The sequence below is a fragment of the Pygoscelis adeliae genome, unplaced genomic scaffold, assembly GCF_000699105.1.
Source record: "Pygoscelis adeliae isolate BGI_AS28 unplaced genomic scaffold, ASM69910v1 Scaffold123, whole genome shotgun sequence".
Taxonomy (NCBI): domain Eukaryota; kingdom Metazoa; phylum Chordata; class Aves; order Sphenisciformes; family Spheniscidae; genus Pygoscelis; species Pygoscelis adeliae.
In genome coordinates, this window is record NW_008824650.1 from 2,448,283 (window position 1) to 2,467,979 (window position 19,697).

General features: G+C 40.3%; 1 protein-coding gene across 1 annotated transcript in view; it reads right to left on the reverse strand.

Annotated features, from left to right (window-relative positions):
- GALNT11 (polypeptide N-acetylgalactosaminyltransferase 11) overlaps positions 1-12,309 on the reverse strand; it is a 47,251-nt gene extending 34,942 nt beyond the window's left edge. The window contains exons 1-2 of the mRNA XM_009322492.1: positions 12,160-12,309; positions 2,949-3,281 (exon numbers count right to left, since the gene is read on the reverse strand). Coding sequence (XP_009320767.1) covers positions 2,949-3,243 — 295 coding nt within the window. The 5' untranslated portion in view covers positions 3,244-3,281; positions 12,160-12,309. The remainder of the gene's footprint in view (positions 1-2,948; positions 3,282-12,159) is intronic.
- Between the last annotated feature and the right edge of the window lie 7,388 nt (positions 12,310-19,697).

Sequence of the window (19,697 nt, forward strand, 5' to 3'; positions counted from 1 at the left end):
ACAGAATGAGATGCATTATCCAGCTATTATCAAGCTACAGAGGCAATTTCACTGAAATTTCAGTAGAAGTGAGCAAGGATCATGTAATTTATCTCCTTCCACCTTGCTCATCAAAAATCTGCAGAAAATAATTAACAAGGGGGTTCCTCATTCATGTGCTACCATACATCCAGGATGATATGCTTCATAGAAGCATAGGCTAATTTAGGTTGGAAGGGACATCTGATCTAATCCCCTGCTCAAAGCAGGTCCAACTAGATCAGGTTGCTCAGAACTTGTCTGGTCAAGTTTTGAAAGCCTCTAGTATCTCCAAGCACAGAGATTCTACAACCTCTTCATGTCCCTGTTCAAGCATTTGACCACCATCACACTGAAAATGTGGGGGTTTTTTTCCTAGTAGAGGAAAATAACCCATCTAATAGAAATCTCCTCCTTTAATTTCTTATCACAATCCCATGCACCTCCGGAAAGAGCCTGGCTCCATCTTCCCTACAGCCTCCCATTAAGTTGCTGTTGACAGCAGTAAAATCTCACCCCTTAGCCTTCTCTCTAAGGCAGAATAAACCCAATCCTCTCAGCCTCTCTTCATACCTCCTGTTCTCCAGTTTTCAATAGCTATGCAAAAGCCAGCTGAGCTCAAGCCTGGAGAAAATGAGATGGGTTATAAAACAGAACAGAAGAAAAGGTCATTTTAAAAGGAAGAAAACCTCAAAACTTTTTTAATAAAAAGTGGCTGGCCTTCAGAGCACAGCTGTGTCACCACCAGTTGCGTTTCAGCAACAAAGTCTACCTATAGGCGTAAGATGACCTTCTAGAGGGAATTCTATGCATCCGCATTCCCACCATTTACATTTCCCACCCTGTTCGCTTTTAGTCTTGAGTACAGCAATGGCAATGCAGCTGCACTATCAAACACCTCAAGAGCAGATGCCTTAACATTTGTGCAGGACCCGGTGGGAAGTGCTGGGTAGTGATATCTGGAAAAGACGTGCGATACACCCACACAGTGTGCCCTGTGGTGACTGACACTATTGTGCTCATGGATGAGTGCTCCCCCTGTGGATGAGTTGCATCACGGGGACAGGAATGAGATCTGTTCACAGTGGCAGTGCCACTCTTCCCAGCGGTCTAAAATGGTAAGTCAGTCCTCCTCCTTTGAACCACATGCATTTCCAAAGTAAGGTTTCCAGCTTGTCAGTTCAGACACCCAGCTCAATCATTCTTGATTACTCAGCGTCACAGTAATGCTGTGCCACTGGGTCAACTTAAAACATTTTCTTTATACAAAGCACGAGCTTAAGAACCACACACCAAATGTTGCATTCTACAATCCATCCATAACCAATCACTAACTACTTTTTTCTGATCTTCTGAATATGGACAAGAAGGAACGCTAATATTTTTAAAACATTCTCATGAAGAACAATAACCAAAAATGCATGCAAAAGGCCTGAAAGATTTCAGTCTAAACAGCAGATAAAAGCCTTGGAAAATAAGGGCTTTGCAATCGAAACATCAGTTTAGGCTTTACTTCAGCAGTGTTATGTGGCTCTCCCAGATTAAAAAAAAAAAAAGAAAAGATGGATTGTCCTACCAGATGACAGTTTGGTTTTGGCTATCATACGCCAAACTTTTCTTTTTTTTTGCTTTGTGTGTTTATCACTGCCCTACTCTAGATGGACAGGAAGCCCCTTCCTGCAGCACCTGATCTAATTCTAACAGAGCCAGCCGTCTCCTGATGATTCATGTAGAATTTATCCTGGCACTATAATTCCCCTTGGCTTTCACCAACCAAACCAGTCACTTGGTTTGAAGATCAAGGGGCTTCTCAGTTAAAAAGGTCCAATTTCTTTCCTGGCCAGTACTGAATAGCTGGAAAGAAACAGCCACCTCTGGACTGGCCTTCACCTCACTTGGCTCTCGTGCTTTTTGCAGTGAAATGATAAACATTTGTAATGCCACAGGGCAACATGAACTGGCATTTTTCCTACATATTCACATAGGTCTAATGACCAAACTTCAGTTTCTGAGTTGGTCAAGTTCTATAAACTCTTGAAGCTGGTGATCCAGCTTTCATCCAAAGTAACGACAGAGGTCTTCAATCAGATATGAGTATTAAACTCCTGGCTATGAAGGGTACTGTGCCGTAATTCCCAAAGCAGCAGACACTGATGCCACAACACTCAACATCTGCCTCCAGGCTTAGAGCAAGTTTGGAGGCCAGTATGCAACATGCCTCAGTTTGCATATCTGAACACAACAGCGAACACTAAGCTGCAAGCAGTTAAATATACAAAGCATTTTAGTTTGGAAGGCAAGTTTGGAAGACAAACCCAAATCATCTCATTGATGAAATATGCTCCAATGAAACACACAGACCTTTGTTGGTGCAAAGTAAGCAGGATTTGGCCCTAACCACTGTCATCCCAATAAATCTTTCATTGTAATTTATCCCACACACATTTTCTGTAGATGATTTCATACTCCAAGCATATTCTCCAAATCAATGGGTCCTCTTCATTCTGTATTGTTACCAAGCTATTTTTAATTACTGCATATGAGTAGAGTTTCTCTGTGGCTAATAAAAGTTCATGCATTTGAGCCCAGTCAACATAGGAGTAAGATATGAAACACGCATACAATGAACCTTCCAAAAGCAAGAAATACATCAAGGGTAGACACCTTGCTATAATCCAGACCTCCTCATTAGCACTTACACAGCACAGCTATAAATGCTAGGAATAGTATATTTTGGATTAAACACAATAGAATAAATTTCAAGTAATTCCTAATGAAAAGAGCCACTAGTACCACCTGCATTTTAACAAAGACTACTTCATTACACAATTTTCCCTGCGATCCTTCAAAAAACAAACCAACCATCCAACCTTAATATCTCATTTCTTCTACTGTTTTAATAACTGTCACCAGTGCTGAAAACCACTTACCCATTTCAGGAGAGAATTCTACCTCCCCCTTAACTGGGTCCTGGACATGATTTCCAAGAGGATTTCCTATCTTACTCTCTTTCTGTTGCAATTCAGGTATATGAACAGGACCCCGTGTAAAACGGGGGTAGAATTTTTTTGGAAATGGCCTCTGAGGTTCCAGCCCCTTGACGGGCACATTCTTGAAGGATTGATTCTCTTCACTGAAGTTGAAATAAACAAACAGCAGAAGTGTCCAGGTCACGGATGTGAAAAGGCACCCATAGCAGAAATAGCGAAGTGTGACACTTCCCATTGTAGACTTAGCATCGTTGAGGACCCATTCTCAATTACCTAAAAGAGAGTGAAAACACACATTTTGAGAGTGCTGCCTGTTACCTCATCAGGTCTATACATTAGGAAATGCATTCTATAGGTTGCTCTTCCATTAAATGATTTTTGGAACTTAAACTTTAAGCACAGACCTTAAGAATGAAATCCCTTTTCACTCTCCCATTCAAAAAATAAACACGACCAGTTTGCACATTCTGTGTAGATACTACTGCTTTAAAACATGAAGCAAACAATCACCAAGAGTCCCATGACACATCACAATTAAAGGTTAAAATGATTAATTTTTCCTCATAATAGTTATATAATTATCTCTCTCCCACATACAAGAACAGTACGTTCTTGTATGCCTGCATTCATTTAAACATATCACTATTTAACTAAATACGTTAAGACACAGGGAATTGATTCTTCACACAATTACAGAATGGTTGAGGTTGGAAGGGACCTCTAAAGATCACCTTGTCCAACCCCCTTGCTCAAGCAGGGCTACCTTGAGCCAGTTGCCCAAGAGTATGTCCAGTTCCTATCCTAAAGCATGGAATGAGAAAACATAGACTCAAAAAGCTACATAGTTCAGTCCTTCTTGCCCCAAATTTAAGAACAGCCGTCATGTGCATCCCAGAAATCATGGGGTGCAATTTAACAACACATAGCACCAAGATAGTCACATTTACAGATGCTCTTCCGGAAAAGAAACAGATGTGGGACAGGGAAAGAGCAAAAAGCTCCAAGGTAATTTACTGGGTTCCTGCAGACCTCTGTAGACTCCAGAAAAGCTTCCATACTCCCTGGAGGAGATGCCCACCTAGAGCTAGAATGAAGCAACCCAGCCCAGAGTTTTACTTTAGGCACCCATCCACTAACACAATTTCCCCAAGGTATATTGAAAATTACTATTGTAAGCAAATCCCTGAAGTGAAGCATATGAAGCTGGTGATAACATTTTATGTATGGCCCAGGAGAATCAGGTAAACTTTCTGGAGTTTCTCAAATCTAAAAAAAGGCTCCAAAAAAACCCCCCAAAAACTATACAGCTCGGTTCCCAAAACTGAGAAAAACACTAACTCAAAGAATTAGATTTCTCTCATCATTATCTAACCACAGCAAATTCTTTGCATAGTAACAAAAAGTCAGGAAACCATTTCATCACCTTTTAATCATCAAAACATTTGTTTTAAGAAAATAAAGTATTGGATAGGAGTCAAGGGTTTATGCTGATGCATTTTTCAGACCTCAAAAAGTCGGAAACTACCAGAAGTCCTCAGGTCAGCCTGGCAAAGAATAAACCACAACAACATTTATGAGTACAAACAGATTATTCCTTTCTCAATATGGAAAACTACTAAACAGAAGTAGAAGGCGTTCACGATCCCAAAGAAACCTATAAAGATCCCACTTATTTTGGCAGTGCAATTCTGAGTCCTAAGTGACTTGCATCCAAAAAGAATACACGTCAAAATTCAAGCTCACATTTCCCAAACTGCAGCAGGTCATTGTCTCCCTTCCAAAAATAAAATATCCACAAAGTAAAATAATGCAAAAAACCCAAACCTCCTCAAAAATAATTTACCCATTATTCTTACCATGTCAAACTCCCTCAGTTCTGCAAGGCAACAATCTATGCAGCAGTTAAGCCCAAGGAGCTTAAAAAGGTCTTAAATGGGGTTTAAATCTCATACTGACCCTGTGCATACAGATGAATTGTATGCTCTGTGAAACAGGCTCTTTCTCTAATACTGTCACAGAGAAATCTTAGCACTTAACTGTAGGGCCATGAAATTAGTCAGGCAACAAATGCTCTGGGGGCAGAAATGATTAAAAAAACCCCCTCATTCTAGCTAGGAGAACGGGTTTACTGGTTGGAAACGTACAGAACACCGATCCCCAGTACCTTATTCCCTGTGTGAACAGTGGTCAATGATCATAGCAAGGCAAATCTAGGCTCAGAAAAAGCATGCAAGGCTGCAAAGGAGCAAGACTAGATAAGTAGTTATATCCTCTAATTATAATAATTCTTCTTGCCAGACAGTCTGCAGACAATTAATACTTATCCATAAAAGAAGATCTGGGTGCTTGCCAGGTTTTTTTTGCGCAGCCAGGAGGAGGTCATCTGCTGTAAGACTTGTCCAAGCCTAATGCTCCTCAAAACCTGCTAGAGTTGTTTTTCCATTCACTATGGTAACACAGACACACAATCCTAACATCACGGCACATGCACTTACATTGTGGAACAGAACTGTTCTAATAAGATTAAAATTACTATAACAGAGAAGGAACCTTTTCATTTCAGAGCTGTTTAAGGAAACATCTACACTGCAGCTTGCACAGGAAAACCAAAGATAACCCTTGCTATCTCAGGTAATGGTAGGAAGACAGGCACGCAGAGCAGAATTCATCATGGACTAAGTATTTCCCCAGCTTCTTGCATCTCTTCTACAGCTCAGAGCTCCACCTTGCTGCTGTGGCACTTCTAGCCACACGGAAGTTAGTTTGCTGTGGCCGACACCAGGCATACTCAGATTAAAGAGGAAGAGAGAAATTAGTAATCACCAGAGTGAAAAGATTGCTGTACATCCCTTCCATCTCCAGAAAGCCCTTTGACCAGGCTGAAAGCATGCACTTGGTTACTCTTACAAAGGCAACAAATGCAAACCTGAGCGTGGTATTATTTCCACGCGCTCCTTGCTAGAGCAGAACTGTTTCACCTTCTTTCCCCCTCCTTAACTGTTTTGCAGTTTTGTAGAAGGATACAAAGGTTGAAATACTGCATTTAAATCAAATGACAGAACCTCCACAATGCAGAAAACTAGGCCCTTTCAGTGGTCTGCTATTCAACCAAGACATTTGGTAATGCATTTGGCAGGAAAATACAGACTCACTATTTATTTTCTTTAAGTACCAAATGTTTTGTTAGACACTTACTTTTGAAGGCAGAATGGAAAAAATTTAAACCCTGCCTATGAAAAGCACATTGAGGCTTATTAGTTTATTCACCAACACATATGCATTTACACAACCACTGTCCTATGGATTTCAACCACTTCTACCATTTAAGCAGCCACAGAAGTCACAATCTGCGTCAGAGCTGCACACTCCAGTTTTAGGCAGTTTTAGGTTGACCATGACTTCTCACAGATGTGTTTTAGCAAAGAGGCCACAGTAGGTTTTCAAGTCCTAAGCAATGCCAGTCCTGCTTGGGACCTGCCCTGAGGAACCAGAAGAACCTTTCCAGCCCTATACTTTTATGCATACGAAGTACAATCTCATCAATACGTCTCCGCCTCTCCTCAATATACCAAAAAACAAGTATAACCCTTCACTCATTTCAGCATGCAATGAAAAAATAACCACTTTGATACACACCAGAGGGAGGGAGGAGAGATTACTTCAGCTGGTCACAAGGACCCAGGAGGAAACAGTTCAGAGGCAGCCACTTGGCCCTCAATTCTTACCTCATCCATCTCTCTATCCACGACTTTCTTCTGCAAGCCATCTAGATACAGTGAATAAAAGCCTTACCCTGTCCAGACTTCTTTGCTCTCCAGTTCTGTGAAGTCTTCAAGGAAACACGCTTTGCCAATTTACCCAACAACTGTCTCTGACTGCCTATGCATGGTCACAATACCCTGATGATCATCTTAAACATCCATCCCCTCCCAGCTGGTTTCTCCAAGTAGGATTTTGAAACTTAAGCAAAGCCAAACCATTCTTTTTTTTTTTTTCTTTTTTCCTCCCCCCCTCTTTTTTTAATGGAGATAAGCTGATTGTGAATACAGGAGATGCAAAGGATATGCCTTTCAAATCCAAAGTATTAGTATCTTTCTCAGCCCTGATACATGCTGCAGGAGAAAAACAGTTTATATATAACTCAACAGCCCTAAAGCTCTGCTAACGCAAGCAGAGCTAGCAGGTTTGAACAGTTAGATAGAAACAACTTAAATCAAAAAAGCAGAATTGCATTATCCATGTAATAATGCCAATGGGCTCATAAGAATAATTTTCACCTATGCAATAAATACAGTAACACTGAGTCCAGTCACCACTAAATTGCTATTTGGACACTATAGTTAAAACTCATTTCTGTTTATTTATTCAAAGGCAAACAAAAATACTAATTGCCATTAAAAAAAAAAATCTATGATTTAAACATATCAAGAAGAATTGTTTCATAATATAGTTCCTCACATTGGTAATTTAGACCAGGCTTCAAGGGTCTGTGGTGTTTCTCCCCTTCATTTCTGAAAAGCAACACAGCTGCCAAAAGTAAGTTTCCAAAATACCTCAAACAATTCTCTTTCCCAAAAACACATGTAGTGAAGAACATCCAGAATGAGCAGAAGACACTTCCTCTCCCTCGGCAGGAGAGGAGCTTTCACAGCAAATAATAAATGATAACACCTTGAAGTTTTTTTACAAGCATTCATTCACATCAACATCCTAGTGATACATGGGGTTTACAGCTGTTTGCATTGGTACACTTAGGAATCCAGAGATACTTCAACATGACAAACATAAATCATTTGAGGTGGCAGCATCTCCTACTTGAGGAAATTACAATCCATTTTGGAGGCAACTGGGGTGACCAAGAAAGGAAAAAAATTCATCTTAGAAGCTGCCCCCACCAGCATCAGCTCAGAAGAGATCAAGAGTGAAAGGCACAGTATTCTGAGAATTGCTAACCAAATATTCTGCCTTTCTGTCTCTCTCTTGTTGCTCTGTTTTGATTGTCATATATTTATTCCCTGATAGTTTTCGGACTTTGGCAAAGCCTTGGAACTGAGTTTGCAGACCTGAATGCCAGAAACGCCAAGAGTAAAATATTCCTCTCTAATTTCCATGAATTCCAGCACAGAAGTCTCAGTTCCTTGCACAAGTAGTAAATCATTGATTTTTTTTTTTGAAGAGAACTATAAAAGTTAAATATTAGTAACTTCATAAAAGTCTCTGAAAGTCAATCAATTGCAAAGCTGGAAAAAACCTCCAGGAGCCTACCTGCCAGTCTTGAGCTTCAGTAATTACTGTGCTATACTGCTTTCCATGTCGCACCAGCTTCTTGTAGCATCCTTACAACACCAGCATGACATTCATTTCATACATCAAACCCAAGCCAATTTACATTCATTTAATAATTGGCCCAACAATGATACAACTCTGTTCCCCCAGACAGCCTGGGAGAGTTAGTAATTAGTAACCTGTGCAGCTCTAACACTGGCCCGACATGTTAGTCTTCAATATTTTTAATGAAAAAAAAAAAGCCAACCACATTTCACAATATTTTGGCTTAAAGAGCAAATGTAGCTACAGGCTCTATGACCAGACACTACTTAAACACTGACATCTGCTTGGATTAACCTCAACAGTTTAGTAAACACACCGTATGACTAGATATTTCATGACTGTGCCAAAACTCATGTTTGTCAGGGGTCAAACAGAGGATCAGATTAAGCTCAAGATTTTTGAAACAGGAGTAAGAATTATTTGAGAAAACCTTAAAGTCTACTTGTAGTTTTTCCAAGAACAGCTTTTCTTCTTAAAAAAAAAAAAAGAAAATGAAGACAGAGATACAACTCATACTACCCAGATTTCCTGCAAGACTGCCTGTGTATTTTGGACCTCTATTAAGAGAAGGAACAGATGTGTATAATCTTCATTTTTAAAGAGCATTCTAGTAAAAAAAAAAATTAAACTAATTTTATCTTTCTACAGAGTATTAGGATAATTTGCTGCATGACCTTCTACAGCAGCTTTTAATTTTTATTTTGTTATTTATTTTGGGGGAAAAAACCCAAGAGAAAGTAATACTACTTACAAATGCAATTTTGCTCTTTTAATAGCCTTAACTCTTTATGTATTTCTTGACCTCCAAGATGTTATGGCTACCATCACTCCTCTTCCAAAACAAGCATCAGCGTGAACAGGTTCTCCTATTTTCTTGTTGAATTATTAGCAAACAGCATTACCAGTATGACGAACAGAGACCAAATCAGGAAGAAGTAGTACTCCAATAATACACTCATCACACTAACAGAGATGCCATTCACAGTAGCTTCTGCACTTTCATGAGAATTATTTTTTTCCAGGCATCCCTTACATTGCAACCAGTCTTAAAGGAGTCACAGTTAATAGACTAGCAAGATGAAAAAGGGACACCTTAGGTAGCTTTTGTTTCAGACTCCAACACACATCACGAGGAGCAACATCCATTGAACATACATTCAGAAGAAAAGCCAGAGATATTTCCAAATAAAAGCTTAGTGTTTCATGTGCTCCAGAATCTAAGCGCCAACCCAGTTTAACTCCTTATAAAAAAAAACCCTCCTATTGGATTGTTTCAGCACTAAATTGGTTCTGCCTGCCAGTTTGTTTTTAATTAAAAACAACCATTAATTTTTGACCTTACAGAAAGGATAGGTCATTGTACTTTAGGAATTAAGTGGCTATTTTTGTCACAATATAGGCAGGTAACTACTCACGTAAAGACAGATTGGGCCTACAGAAACCTACCTCATGACATTCAGCAAGGACAAACGCTAAGTCCTGCACCTGGGACAGACAAACTCCCTGGCCGCTGACACAGCCTGAGGAACAGCTCTGCGGAAAAGGGCCTGGCAGGTCTGGCTAAACACGAGCCAGCAGCATGCCCTTGCAGCAACGACAGCTGACAGCATAGGGGCTTATCAACAGAGGCACAGCCAGCTGACTGAGGGATGCAATTACACCATCCCACACAGCACTCCTAAGACCACAGGCAGAGTACTGTACCCAGTTTGGGATTTGCCAGTGTAAGACGGACATCAGTAAACTGGAGTGAGTTCAGTGGAAGGCCAGCAAGATGGTCACAGGCTGGAACACTTGCCCTGTGAGGAGAAGCTGAGGATGCCGGGCTTCTTCAGGCTGCAGAAGAGAGAGCTTGGGGGGGACAGACCTAATAGCAGCCTGCCACTACCTACAGGGATGTTAGCAAGAAAACAGAACCAAACTATTTAGTGAGGTGCAAGGTGGGAGAATAGAAGAGTTAAAAAAGACTAATACAACTCCAGTCGCAGCAACCCTCATTCACAGAAATATACTGTGGACCACAGGCTGTCCTCTTGCATAAGATCACTGTTCCCATTCATTTTAATGAGATGACACACTTAGATCTATTTTTAATTAGCCTCTGTAAGTCACTTCTAAATGCAACTTTAAAAGCTTTGAGAGCCAACCATTTAGTCATTTCAGCACAGCTATACAAATCCATGTCATACCACCTAAAACAAATCCTCTTGGAATTAATACAAATTTTGATCAACACTTTAAGATTATTTACCTATAAAATACCAGTAACATTCATTATACTTTATGGATAAAAGAAAGGCACATAGAGAGCCTAGTTGCATGAATTGTTGAAGACCTAAGAAACTATACTATGAGTATACTAAGTCTGAAAAGCATAAAGTGTTTTAGGAAAAATTTAAAAATTCATCTTCTTTATGTCTGTAGGTTCTCACCCCTCACTATTTTAGCACTGTCAAATGACTCACTCACATACTCATTTGTATTTCAGTTTTTGGTCTTTAACCAGAGATGTCTAAATATTGCATACTATCATTTTTAACCTGTGGACTATATATTGAAACGCCTCCTCTAGGAACATAACTTTGCTTATCAAGCTTTTTGGAATTTCTCAACTCCAGTAATAAAGCTTTACTCAGCAGGCTGCCATACCAGAGTGAATGCAAACAATTTTGCATTTCTATCATAAAAATGTGAAGTTCCTTCTTTACCCACCTCCATTTCAAATGCTCCCTTAAGAAATTTTCAAGTATCTTCTGCAGTAACATCTTTCACTTCTTTGTCAACAACAAAACATACTAGATTTTTTTTTCCCTTACTGATAAAGGATACCTTTCTCCCCACATACTCTTCCTGTCCAAGGAGTGAGAGTATTTCACAAGAGCTCTCGTTTAAGGACACAATTTTAATGGAAAAAGCAGTTACAAGTTTTGGAAAGAAAAAGTTTCGTAAGAGTTGGGATCTCATGTTAACAAACAACAGAAAAGAACACCCATTTTAGTTACAACCAGTGGTACAACATTGCATCAAGAAAAGTAACATAATAGTCCAGTCTGATTAGAGAAAGCAAGTACACTTGGATTAGAAACATGAGCTTACTAAAATCCTAGTGCTCCATATTGAGTAAATAAGTGCTATACAGTAGACAGTTTCATGCTGCTGCAGTGTCCTCATTCCCCCCCAAAAAAGCTACTGGTTTCCCAAAGCACGATTATATGCACAGAATTTTCTTATCTATCCCCCTAACAAACGCTGCACCACAGGGCTGGTTGGCTGGATGTTACTTTAAGCCATCTGGCATATAAATACATGTCACACCATTCATGGAGTCCTAAAAATACCTTCTTCCTTTTCGTTGCTAATAAATACTTTCTTCCAATTGAAACACTGAGATTTTCATTAGCAAAACCAGATCTCAAGGAAGGCAGAACATTCATGTACTCTCTCCAAAGAAATATGCATGCATTTTGTAATACAGCCCTTCCTTCTTCATATATAGCTTAGAAAACAGCAAGATTAAAAAATCCACACTGACAACTTCTTTTTCAATGCATCCCTCTCACATTAAAGATCCATGTATCTAAATATTAGTTTAACAACCCTCCTGCACTATATACAAATGCAAAATGTAAGAGAGCTTACAAGGTCAACTACCCACAAGCAAGCTGCTTAGTACCTTTTCTAAACGTTTAAAATCTACTTAGCCATTCCTTGCATTTTATGTCTGCTAAGCTCACCAAAATAACAGGAAAAATACAGATGCATGCAAAATAATTAGACAAGACACACTTCTACATGAACAGCTGAACAGAAGAACGCTCACCTTTTTCCAGAAGAGTCGGCACTAAAGAAGCAGTGCAAGGTTACATAGTGAAAACACATTTACTGCAGTAGCAGTCAAATCCAGTTGGTGTCTTCATTCTCAGTGAACAATAAAATGCTGAGCCTGAAACTTAACACTTTGCTGCTGAGTACCACTTGCAAGTCCTAACTGGGAATGGGGTACCCAACACAAGCTTCTCTATGGCAACAGGCTAATTTGGATGGGTCTTAGGACACGAATGCTGCAAGGCTATTTCCCATTTGACTGCGTACACTGGCCCAAGAGCACTGATCTATTTTTCTATTTGTTTGGGGTTGTTTTTTTTTCCTCTCTCCCCCCCCAGCTGATGCATGATCCATATGGATTCATGCATTTGGAAGCATAAACAAGACTGGTCATTTTATTGCCACTCACTAGAGAAGCATAATCAATCAGTGTATTTCCAAGGCATTCTTCATCATAATATCAATGGATTAGACCACAGTAATGCTAGAGAAAACAATCATTAAGTTTGCATACTAATTTCAATTCTAAAAATTCCTTTACTCCTCATTTTCCAAATCACTAGTAATTTTATAAAATTTCCATATTTTGACTGAAATTTTCTAGGTATGCTTTCTGTTCATCTTAAAAAATTTTCATCAAAAGTGCTTTGGGCTTTTTTTAGTCTTCTACAAGCAAAGCAAAAACACATTTTCCAATTCTAAAAAAAAAATAAAAATTCAGCCTTCCATTTGTACAGCCCTCCTGCCAAAAAAGCTGGCAGCAAATTTGGCAACAAAACAGACCTCACTGAAGTACTTTTGAGTGGGACAGTGAAAACTGGGGTTGACCGGTCTCAATTTTAAACCTGTGACTACTGACCATGGACACTGCATTTTGCACAAGTTTTTTCTGCAAATCTCAGTTCTGCAGTTAACTCCAAGCAGACATCCACCACCCACTTGTGTGGAACTTGGTACTGAAATCAACAGTTGTATACAAAAAAACACTAAACACATTTGCAAACTCAGACTAGAAACTTCAAAAGACTATACCTGAACTTATATAAAATGCAAAACTGCTGCAATTAAGTTACTACTACTACAGAATTGGAAACTGTCTTAATGAGAATGGTTACGTCGCATCCCACAGCATCAGATTACAGAATTCATAGACCTCCAAGCTTACTCCCCACAAATCATACAAGGCTACATCATTTCTCTCTTTCTGCAGGGTTTTCCTTTCCGATATGCAGAAACTTAAACACACAAACATGGCATTGCTATTGTATTTTTATCCCAGACATGTTACATTCACTTACAGATGTCAGAAATTGCCACAGCAAGGTAACACTAGCCTGTGAGCTACTTGCTGTAGCACTGCAGTCTGCCCTTGCAACTCTTAGGTTAGCCTGGGATCAAACACCTTTACAGAGCTTGAGTAACTGGTATTAGTATACATAGACACTATTTGTTTAAAATAAAAGAGATGAAGTGTAGCACCAGAAATGTGAGTGCGGTTAAAACAAGTTACAGTTTAAATCCACAAACTGCCTGTGATAGGAAAATATTTAACTCATTCTAAACTACTGGGAGTTCTTAACTCCTGTTACGTTTCTCCACACTATTAATAGATGGCACTACCTTAGAGATTTCCTCAATACATCATGTCCTAACTGAGTTTTCCTGGGTTGATGGCCATTGTTAAAAAAAGTAGAACTGGAAGAAATACTAAAAGCAGGCACTGAATTGAATTCAACATCCATTTGCATTTCTCATGTTCAGAGACAAAAGTCACTTGGAGTTTTTCACTCCAAGCTTTAGCAGAGTCCAGAGTATCCATGCCATTTGGAACAGCAGAGGCATGGGACTTTCATTTTTCCCAGTGAGGAACTCTTCCTCAGAAAGACCAAAAAACCCTGCAATCTTCTGTTGAGAAAATGGATCCAAAAGCAAGAAGTTTAAATTTCTGTGCACAGGTTTCTCTCTACTCCTCCCATTTTCTCACTAATGTCTCAAGCCATTAATATAAGAGAGGAATCCTAAAGGTACACACCTACTACATGTTCTCACTTCAACTCACTGACTGAACCAGGACACCTGCATAGTTATCACATTGACCCATGGGGCATTCTGCTTGAACTATTTGCTCTGCCACAGATTTTCATGAGATCCTCAGCAACTCACTGTCTCAGCTGCCACCTATAAAAACTGAATGATGCGTAAGGCAAAAGCATCAAAGGTTCTGAGGCCGCAATAACCAGAGAGGTTACAAATATCGAGCAGAAGTCTGGGTGAGAGCAGCAATAACTCATTCCTTCTGCTCTCCCCAGCAATCCTATTTCTAAACTGTACTAGCAAACTCTTGTATAGGAAACATTCTCTCTTTTTCCCTTCCTCAGCACAATACAGTAATACTAACAAAGAGGTACTATTGCTGGTACAGCCATACCTACAGACGGAGTCAATGAAAACACTTTCACTCACACATCTAAACTAAGCTATCAATTTAATGTAAGCTTGCTTATCTTACCAAATATTGTATTTGACAATAGGGTATTTGACTTTTCCAAATATGTAAGTAAACAGACCTTCTATTAGCATGCTTCTGAAAAAAACATTTTTGTGGACATTAACTGTTGGATTAGAATGATGAAGTCACTAGCGTAAAGAGATTTTACACTGTAGGGAGAGCAAACTTCTGCAAGTCATGCCAAAAAATTAGTTTTGTCTTCCATTCCCTTCTACATGATCTTACAGACTCAATTCTCTCCTTCTCCAAAGAAATCCCTCTGAGGAAAGAGTTGTGGACCACTCCTTTTCCATCCTCTGTTGGTCACTTTTCTTCTACTTATCTAATGCCAATGTTTCTAATGGGAAAACATACTCAGGATTTTGCTGTTGAAATCAAGGATGTTGCAACAGAATGAACAGTAGATCAAAAATATATTTTCCCACTTCACTAGGAGCCATGCTTTCCAACACACTGCTAGCACGGGTTAGCGTGCAATCCAAAACTTAGTCTTCTCTTGCTTCACAGGTGACGAGTCTCAGCATCTGCTGACGCAAGAGGTAAGAGATTCATGTTAACCGATAAAATTAAGGTATTTCAGGAAACAGAAAACTTAAGAAAGCACTTCTAAGTTCATTTGTTAGTGCAAATCCACTAATATGAGAGGTACCAACAGAGACAGTGACATCATTTGTTATTGGTGTTACACTTCAGGAATTAGCAAAACAGTCAAAATACCTACAAGGACTGATTCAGAAGGGGTTGTGTATCAAAACAGAATGGTTTTGTGCTTCCTGGAAAAGGATCTCTGATTTAATTAAGGCCACCTCCAAGGTTTAAAGCATCTAATTTAATCCTTGTCTGCACAAGAAAATCTGTGTCATTTAGCCAAGCAACACTTGGATGGTTTTACATAAACTAAAAAGAAGACCTCTATGAACATGCTCCTAACATTCATTAAGTATTTGCTTAAATCAGTTTGGCACATAGCAATCATTTACTGAGGTAGCTTTTTTTAGCATGCCTCTGCAAGTTTATTAGCTTAACCTGTCAATTTAAAATTCAACTTCTGGTGCAGTGTCTCATAGTTGAAGTCTTAGGAATGACAAAAAGTTACTGCGGGTAAGCAGTTACCTCCCATCAGCCACTCCGCAACATTACTTCATGCACATACTCCTTCCCTCTTGCGCAGCAAGAGAAATGATTTTTGTCAAGGTAGCTTGCTCCATGGCAAGAGGGGTTAGAGCATGCACGCAGTGACTGTAGCACAACCGATAAGGTATAACTTGTCAGTCATGGCAAACCTTCAGCCTCAGAATTGCAGAACTTGCAATGCCACTACTGCCACAAGCGGGAAAACCACAACAGCTCACCTGCCCCAAACTGAACTTAGAGCCAGCAAAGACGTCAAAGTACCTACCTGTGAGCAGTATGGGGTAGTGGGGTCTGGACTTCTCCCTAGCCTGCACACCTATTTCTTGCTCATACTACAAAGCATAAAGCAGGCAGTACGAAGTCCTGAGGTGCCCTGCATTAGGGGTTTCTAACTAGTGTAAACAGTGTAAAAGTTGATTCACCCCTGAGCACTGCATTCCAGTTTCAAACATGCAAAGTATCTGGCTGCAAAAACCCTAGACTGCATAAGAAAGGCCTGAGATACAGCACGTCACTCTTACAGGCACTTCAATCCATACTCCGCATTTTAGTAACACCATCAGTTGTTTAACCTACAGACCTAGCACATTTTCACATCTCAGTGAAGGAGTTCAGAAGTTCATACAACAAAATATCTGAAACTTAGTATACTTGAAGTCAACTTTTGATTGAAACAGTATGATCAGCTTCCTAATTTTCCCCTTTCTTGTTGCAGTGTTTCTAGTTTTTACAGAGTTTTCAAATAAAGTATTTACACTAATTCTTACACAATGCTGACTCACATGAGAAACATGCTAGAGCACAGCTGAAGGATGTGGTGGATACTATTAACTCTTACACAAAATGAGCTGAACAAATGCATTTACTCATGCTGCTAAACACTGGTTTAACAGCCAAGGCCTTTGTACTGACAGTACTTTATACATTAACACAGTAGCTGCAACAGCAGATGCATTCATCTCCATAAGCCACCATATGTTTTGAAAAGAAACCTTAGAAAAGAATCAAGACAGTTTATCTACCTCCCACGCTCTAACAGGGATTGAAACAGATTTCACTTCTGTAATATTTTTTGAGAAAGAAAAAAAAATAATTTCTGCACACGAAATACATGAGCAACATACATGTTGCTCTTCAACAGCAATTAACAGAGTCATATGGCAGCACCTCTCCAAAATGAATGGTACCAAAGAGAATTACTTGATTTTAGGGATACCTGTAACTGTAGTATTGCCTAGCCAGCCAGACAGAACTGTTTAGAAAGTGGATAAACTGAACTGTCACAGAAAGGAATGATTGTATTTTTTCAAAATTTTACCTTTTCCCTTCAGCTGCAAGTCTCCCCTTACTTCTCTGCTTCAGTAATCAACACACAGATGCCACTGCCAAACTCAGCTTGCCAGCTGCTCAGACCACAACCTTTTTACAGTACCTTCCAAAGTAATGCAACTAAAGTAAGAACGATCCTCCCTCTGTTCTTTTCACCCCCACAATACCCTGTTCTTTCTTGCTGGAAGATCTGAAATCCCCATTTTTACTGTCTGCTCAGATACTTCTAATCTCATCGATTTGATCCACAGTCTGCCCTGCTCCACACAAATGCCCTATAACTACCATTAATTTTTTTTTTCTCTAGCATTTACTATCAGGAAGCATATCTTGTATAGACAAATTTTCAAAATACTAATAATTCATCTTTATTTCCCTTGCCATGCTGTTTCAGGGCCGCCTTCCTCCTAAAAAGCTTGAATCACACCTACTGTTATTTTACGTCGCTATGAAAATGACGAACAGATTCATCCAGTCTCATAAACTGCTGTCACACAGCAGCTTATCAGGAACTCTCTGTTTTACTCCTATGCATAATGGAGTATCGATTTGCATCCTCTGAGACAAAGTGATTAGATAGCAGAAGACAGGCAACAGGCCCTGAAATCTGCAGTCAGAATCTCTTAAACCAGAACACATGTCACATAGTCTGCTGGCTTCTTCATCTGAGGCTGAGAGATGAAGGCTCATTAGAGCTGCAGTGTTGTTTCTTTCCTTCCCTGCTGCAGAAAAGCTCCTAAAACTCTGCAGGAGCTTATCTTACCCAGAGATGAGGAAAATCTTACACAGAAGGCATGCAGTTCTTCAGAGACAGTTATACTGGGGGAGGCCAATTGCTTGTTAATCAAAAGCCTCTTATCTGGAGTCACCTGGACCTTTACGCTGTTCTAAAATGAGGTCTAGGAATCCTAGCCGGACTATTTCACATATGCAGAGGTTCTCTACAGGGTAGCAGGGCAGAAACATACTGTCAGGAAGAGGTTGGTACCATCCTTTCCTGGGCACAGCCTGCACTTGGATCAGCTTAAGCTAATCAGAGATGTCTGGGAGCAGTTTCCTATTGAGATGAGATCCATACGAAAGGAAAAAAAAAAAGCAGATGCTAGATCAGAAAGCATTCAAGAATATTTAATGTCACTTACAGACTACTCTTTCTAAGTAAGGACAGAAGGGATTTGATCTTACATTGTAACACATTTTCCAGGGAAAAAAAAAAGGCACATTGGCAGAGTGCTGATGATCCTACCCACCTGCATAATTACTGTACTGGCATTAAGAGATTTCACCATTCCTTAAAACAGAAAGCAATACTCCAAATACACAAACAGATAAAGTACAGATCGTTTACAGAGCAGCAACAAAGCCAGGTCATGAGTTTTTTTTTTTCCTTTTGAAGAGTAGGGGCTGCACTTTATTGTGTACCTAGATATAAAGTTCTGTAAGGTCTACTGCAGCCGCCCTGCAACTAATATTGAAAAGTCAGGATACAGTTTGGCAGAGATGCTGTACTAGACACCATTAGTGTTTTAATTAGTCTCAACGGCAGTTTTAAGGCTGACACCTATGAAGAAGCGAGGGAAGGTGAAGCAGCTATCTGGAAAGGCAGGTTCTGAACGCAGTGTTTGCTTCCAGTGCCACACTACAGCAGGGAGGAGTCCGACCTGCTCAGCCCCCTGCTATCAGCAGCACAGAGCTTTCGGTTACTTGCTCAGCCCGGTCTGTTTTCATGCAAACAAGGGACCAGAGAACCTTTCTTTTGCCTTCCAAGTAACTTGGAGACAGTTAATTTGCTATCAGCATTTTCTGTTGCAGCCTTGCTTATAAGCTTTAACAACACAAAAAAAAATACCACATGGCAATGGGAACTGACTAGAAGGGCTGGAGACCAGCCACGTAGAGTAACACACATTTACTAAGAGGAAAAGGGAGCCTCAATGTTGCAAAGTATATACTGAAAACCACAGGAACACAAAAGCAGAAACGGTTTAAAAACAAATTTCCCAGTCACAAAAATAAGAAAGCTTTAATACACCACGGGGTCAAACAGCCCTCCAAAAAGCAACGCCTGCCCTCGCCCTGCAAACGAATCAATGAAGAGAGCGGCGCCAGCGAAACTAACACGTACAGATCCCCGCAGTTTGGGCTGACAGTTGCAGAGTTTCAGTTTACCTGCGGGCGGGCTGCTGCTGCTGCTCCTTCACGCGCATTTAAAGACTAAAAAAAAATAATAATTACGTTGTCTTCCATCCTACGTAGCACAACCCACACCGGCCCCACGGCCTGTCCCCGGGGGAGTGCTGTTGGCCAGGTTAAACCAACAGCCCTCGCCACGCGGCTGGCTCACCCAGCGACCCAACCAAGCGCAGCCTCCCCATTATAAGCTCACACCCTTCATTTTAGCCAGAAAGGGGGAAGCCCTGAATCTGACCCCGGCCTCCGACCGCCCCGGGCAGGGGCGGCAGGAAACGGGAATCGCTGTCCCCCGGACAGGCTCCGCCGCGTCCCTCAGGGCAGGCGGCAAAACGGCCGGGGCGGCCCGATACCGCCGCCGACCCCGTCCC